The sequence below is a fragment of the Gossypium hirsutum genome, chromosome D05, assembly GCF_007990345.1.
Source record: "Gossypium hirsutum isolate 1008001.06 chromosome D05, Gossypium_hirsutum_v2.1, whole genome shotgun sequence".
Classification (NCBI taxonomy): domain Eukaryota; kingdom Viridiplantae; phylum Streptophyta; class Magnoliopsida; order Malvales; family Malvaceae; genus Gossypium; species Gossypium hirsutum.
This window is the reverse complement of record NC_053441.1, coordinates 39,454,706-39,459,955: the sequence shown is the minus strand read 5'-3', so window position 1 is coordinate 39,459,955 and position 5,250 is coordinate 39,454,706. Positions and strand designations below refer to the sequence as shown.

Below are 5,250 nucleotides of genomic sequence, written 5' to 3'. Positions count from 1 at the left end.
TGATTGTAATAGATATATTAATAAATAGGTATTTGAGTTAGTTAGTGTTCAAGATTGCAGGGAATACATTGAATTGGAAATGGTTTAAAGTCAAGCTTTGAGTTAAGTGTTGCAGCCATATATCAATTGTCATGCATGACATAAACTTGACGCTTGGCTTTGTAAATATTTTAAAACTTATAACAGTAAATAAATACAACACGAAATAAAACATGGCACAATAAAAATATCAAACATTTTAATATTTTATAATATAAAGTATAATAATTATAGTTATATAAAATAATTATAATTTAAATTTTAAAAAAATCCATAATAAAGTTGAATTTGGTTGTTGAAAAGAGTTATTCGTTTTCCATCTTTTACATATTTGTTCAAACAAATAAAAATAAAAATCTTGGAGATTTGTCCAAGATACTGGTCAGTGACCCACAATTTCATTTCTAAAAACTATATATTATAAGATTCCGACAACCCATAAATCATATCATTTCGAAATATTTCCTTTACAAACTGCTAAATAGTTAATATTTTAATAATTTTTACTATGTAGTTTGCTGGTAGAGTTTTTTCCCTGTTTATTTTTTGTAAGCCTGTGGGAATGGTAGTTCGGGTTGGTTTCAGTTCCTCCTTCGCCATTCTCAACCCAACCACCACAGGTTTGATTGTTCTGTTCTTTCAACTGTTTTGTTATATATGTTGCCGCCAACAAACCCCCCTCTGTTTTAGGAACTCCTAAGACAGTTTTAATGCTTCTTTTTCTAATGGCTTAATTGACGATTAAACCTTTGAAATATATATTTTTTCATTTTCGTATTATAATTTTTTTCTCAATTTGGTATTAAAATAATTTTTTTGTTTTCAAATTTATTTTATAATAAATGTTAAAAAAAACATTACACAACTTTGGCAAATAAAAAATCCTTTATAATTATAAATTTTATAAAAATTAAAAAATATATTAAAATTTCAAGTAATTACAAAAATAAACTTAAATTTAAATTCCTTTTTAGAATTTTATAATTTTATAAAAAATTTAAAATATTTTTAAAATAATATTATTAAGTTCAATTAATTTCTTTTTATTTATCGTATTTTTTGTAAAATTTTATTTTATATTTTTTGGATTTTATATATTTCATGAATTTTTTTATATATTTATTTTTAATTTTTATATATTTTTATTACGTATATACATTTAATAAAAAAATATTTTTACATAAAGACACTACGTGGAGATTTATGTTTGGCTGTAATATTTTCTTTTTAACTTTTGTTAAAAATAAACTAAAACATATAACTGAGACATAATATCTATACTTTAAGTATTAATTTAGACAAAAAATTTTAGATACCAAAATATAAAAATGAATATAATTTGACAATCAAATGGTAAATTAAATTTTTTTAAATGAGTGGACTTCCACCAACCAAAAGGATTAGATACCATTCATTAATACTAATTTATATCAATTAATATTGAGGTTTATCAATGTGTAATAATCAATAAACCTTGAGACAATTTTATTAAGAAGATAATTTTATTGAGAAGATCAACTTCGAATCAGGAACATGATTAATGGTTTATTCTGTGAAAATTAAAAAAAAATGTAATAACCAATATTTCTCTTTAGTTTAAGGAGCGAATTGTAATTATATTTTTTTCCATCTATCTCAAATATTTGACCGAATCTAGAAAATTTACCTACAAAAATCATGAGTAAAAACTACTTTAATTTCCTATAACCATCCTGAAATTACCAAAGACGGGGGAAACCAAAGAAAATCTAAATGTCCTGTCTAAATTCCATCAGAGCTGACAAGCAATGAGGAAAATGGCGGCGGCATCAGGCCCTCAGCTGATGAGTTCATTTCATGTACCTTTCTGCCACCAGCGCCGCCGTTTTATCTCGCATGCTAATCAACACATTTTGCCATGTATTCACTCTTGATTGGACCTTCCCATGGACTCCGACGTTCAGCTCCACCAATTCTTCCGCTGTCACCCCGACAACCTCTTCAGGATCGGCACCGTCCATCACCCATATTAGACACGAACAAAAACCTTTACTTATCTCTGAATCACTGTCAGCTCGAAACCAAACCTTCCCTTTTTTGTCTATCCCGGCATCGAGCCACACCTGGGCGGTGCAACCATTGACTCGATTCTCAGGCAGCCGAGCCGACTCGTCAAACGGAGCGAGCATCTCTGCGTAATATAACAGCCGTTTTACACGATCGATTGGTTCCGTTAAAGACTTGAATTCTGCAACCAAAAACTGAACCTTGTGGGAAACTCCTTGTTTATACGTAGTTTCCACAGGTGTTTGAATCTTCGTTAAACAAGACGAAGCAACGAATAACTTGTTCAAACCCGATTTACCTGAGAATTTGTTTGATTCAATAGTACCTCCCCGGGAAAGCTTTAATTGAATTCTTTTAGTAATGGGGAAATAGTGTTTATCAAAGAAACAATGGAAGGGGAAAGTGAAAGGGGTTGTTGCTGTTGTTGTTATGGATAAGGAGGTCATGTTTGAATAGAAAGAAAATGAAAAGTGGAGAAAAGAAAAAGATATAGCCAAGAGAGATAAAAAACGAAAGGGTAGATGGAGCGTAGTTATAAGTTTTATTTCAAGTTGTAGCTGCCATATGTCAATTGTCATGCATGACATAAACTTGACGCTTGGCTTAGTAAATATTTTAAAATTATAATAGTAAATATAATAATAAATAAAAGTTTAGGTTAATTACATTCAAAATTACTAAACTATCAATAAGTTTATATTTTGATCCATCAACTTCAAAATATTACAAAATTGTTACTAAAATATGAACTATTCACAAATTTTCATTAAGTCATTGGATGTTAAAATCGTTGTTGTATGAGCTTATTTGTTCATCATCTACAACAATCAAAGCCCTCTTTTCCATTCTCTTTTATAGTTTAATTTTTTTTCTTAAAACAATTTTGAACATTACGAATTTACGAATCAAAATTTAAATAGCTTTCTTCTCCGATCTTTAACACTATCCATTAAATCAAATTGGATCTAAGATATGTTCTTCAACTTGTCATTGGGTATCGAACCAGCGCATTGATCATTGAATCATCGTTTAGAGCTTGCTAGCTATACTTTTTATTTAAAAAAAACTTAGCAGTCGAGTGACTTATATAAAAATATTCGAATAATTTAGTGACTTAAATGAAAACTTTCGAATAATTCAGTGATCAATTTGTAACTTTTTGAAGTTGAGTAACCAAAACGTAAATTTACTATTACTTTAGTGACCTTAGGTGTAGTTTACCTTAAAAGTTAGCTTGTCATGGTAAAGCTATTAACATTTTAAAATTTGGGTCAACTACAACAGTAGTCACCCAACTATTTATAAGTTTTTATTTTGGTCACTTAACTAAAAATCTTACAATTTAGTCATTAACGTTTTTGAAATTGTTTTTTTAGTCACTGGACTGTTAAGTGATTAAAAGGAGTGATGATGTGCCATTTCCTAAATTGGTATAACAGCAAATATAATTGTTGGGGATCGACCCGTATAAACAATGAGAAAGAAGGAATAGAGAAAATTAGGCACACAAATTTATGCGAAAAAAATCCTCCAATGAAGAGGATAAAAATCACGGGCAAAGGAGAATTTACTAATGAGAAAACAAACAAAGATTACAAGATGGAGAAATTTAAAACAAACCCTAACCCTGAATACAAAGCTCTTTGGCTAAAACACAAAATTCCCTTAAAGCTCTCTCTTGATTTTCTCTCTAATGTTGTGTTATGATCTCGTCTATTAGAATTACAATGACTTTATTTATAGGCTAAAAGTAGAGGATTAATTTGACTAAAACTTCTTTGGAGTAATCAAAGTTTTAATGGAAGAAAGAGCCCTGCTTGGTTGTAAAAATGTGACTATGTTGCTTGAAGAATACGTCGAGCTATTATGACGTCACATGCTTTCTCTTTGGGACATCGTCGTCGTGTCGTCGTGACGTCCTGTGCTTCTTCGTTAGGACTTCCACTCTGCTTTGGTTCTGGTCGTGTAAAGTGCCTCCAAAATGTCCACAAATGTGAGGCACACTCCACAAATCTCCATATTGACTCGTATTTTAACATGTATTCTTTTTCGGGCCCCGCCATTGGCCTAACTCGATCTTTGCAAGATACTAACCAAGTCTAAACGGTGCTTGAACTTGGAAACTGGAAGACTCTTATTCAAAATGGTCATACCTTTCTTACTCATATGTCCAAGTCTTATATACCACAACTGAGTTGACTCCAACTCCGTAATAGACAAGGAAATTGTTATTGCACCAATCACTGTTGAAACCTACAGAATATACAGACTGTCGATTTACTGACCTTTTATCAAAACGAGAGCTCCATGAGATATCTTAATAGTGCTTGGCTTGATGGTGATTCTACAATTGTTCGAGTTTAACATACCTAAAGAGATGAGTTTTTCTTTAAATCAGGCACATGTCTGACACCTGACAGTGTCATGATAGTCCCATCGTGCAACCTAATCTGAACGGTACCACTATCGATTATCTTACAGGGTGAATTGTTCCCCATGAATACAACTACAACCTTCAATTGGACTACATGTGGAGAACCAGTCCTATTGGGACACATATGGTAAGAACACCCCGAATCCAAGATCCACTCAGACGTAAGCTTAGACCTTTCGATCATAGACACCAGCAACCAATTATCACCCTTGTCCTAGGTCACACAAGTATCAGCTTGCTTTTATTTCTCATTGCTCTCAACACTTTATTGTTCTTATTCGCATCTTATAACATTCTGCCTTAATGTGACCTAACTTCTTATAGTAGCTACATGTCTTATCTCAATTCCTCAACTTCGATTTGTTTCTGACAACCAAAATCGAGGCTTCACGTTTAACTTTCTATTCGAACCTAACTCATTATCAAGTTTGTCTTTGCTCAACAAGTTCCCTTCACGTCCTCAAACATGAGTTTATCTCTATCATAAATCAAGCTCTCTCTAAAAGTCTTATATGAAGGTGGGTAAAAAGGACAATAACAACACAGCCTAATATTCATCATCTATATTAGCCTTGACATTCTTCAGATCATTCAAGAGAGTAATGAATTCAATGATGTTAGAACTGTTGGACGCACCTTCGGCCATACGGAATATGTATAGGTGATGTTTCAACACCAATCGATTAGCCAAAGACTTTGTCATGTAAAGAGTTTCTAACTTCTTCCATAAT

The 5,250-nt window shown here is 31.6% G+C and overlaps 1 protein-coding gene across 1 annotated transcript; it reads right to left on the bottom strand.

The window, feature by feature from the left end:
* Positions 1 to 1,629: 1,629 nt before the first annotated feature.
* Positions 1,630 to 2,603, bottom strand: LOC107903678 (sufE-like protein 2, chloroplastic). The gene has a single exon (XM_016829809.2). The coding sequence runs from the start codon at positions 2,529 to 2,531 to the stop codon at positions 1,869 to 1,871; it is 663 nt and encodes a 220-aa protein (XP_016685298.1). The 5' UTR covers positions 2,532 to 2,603; the 3' UTR covers positions 1,630 to 1,868.
* Between the last annotated feature and the right edge of the window lie 2,647 nt (positions 2,604 to 5,250).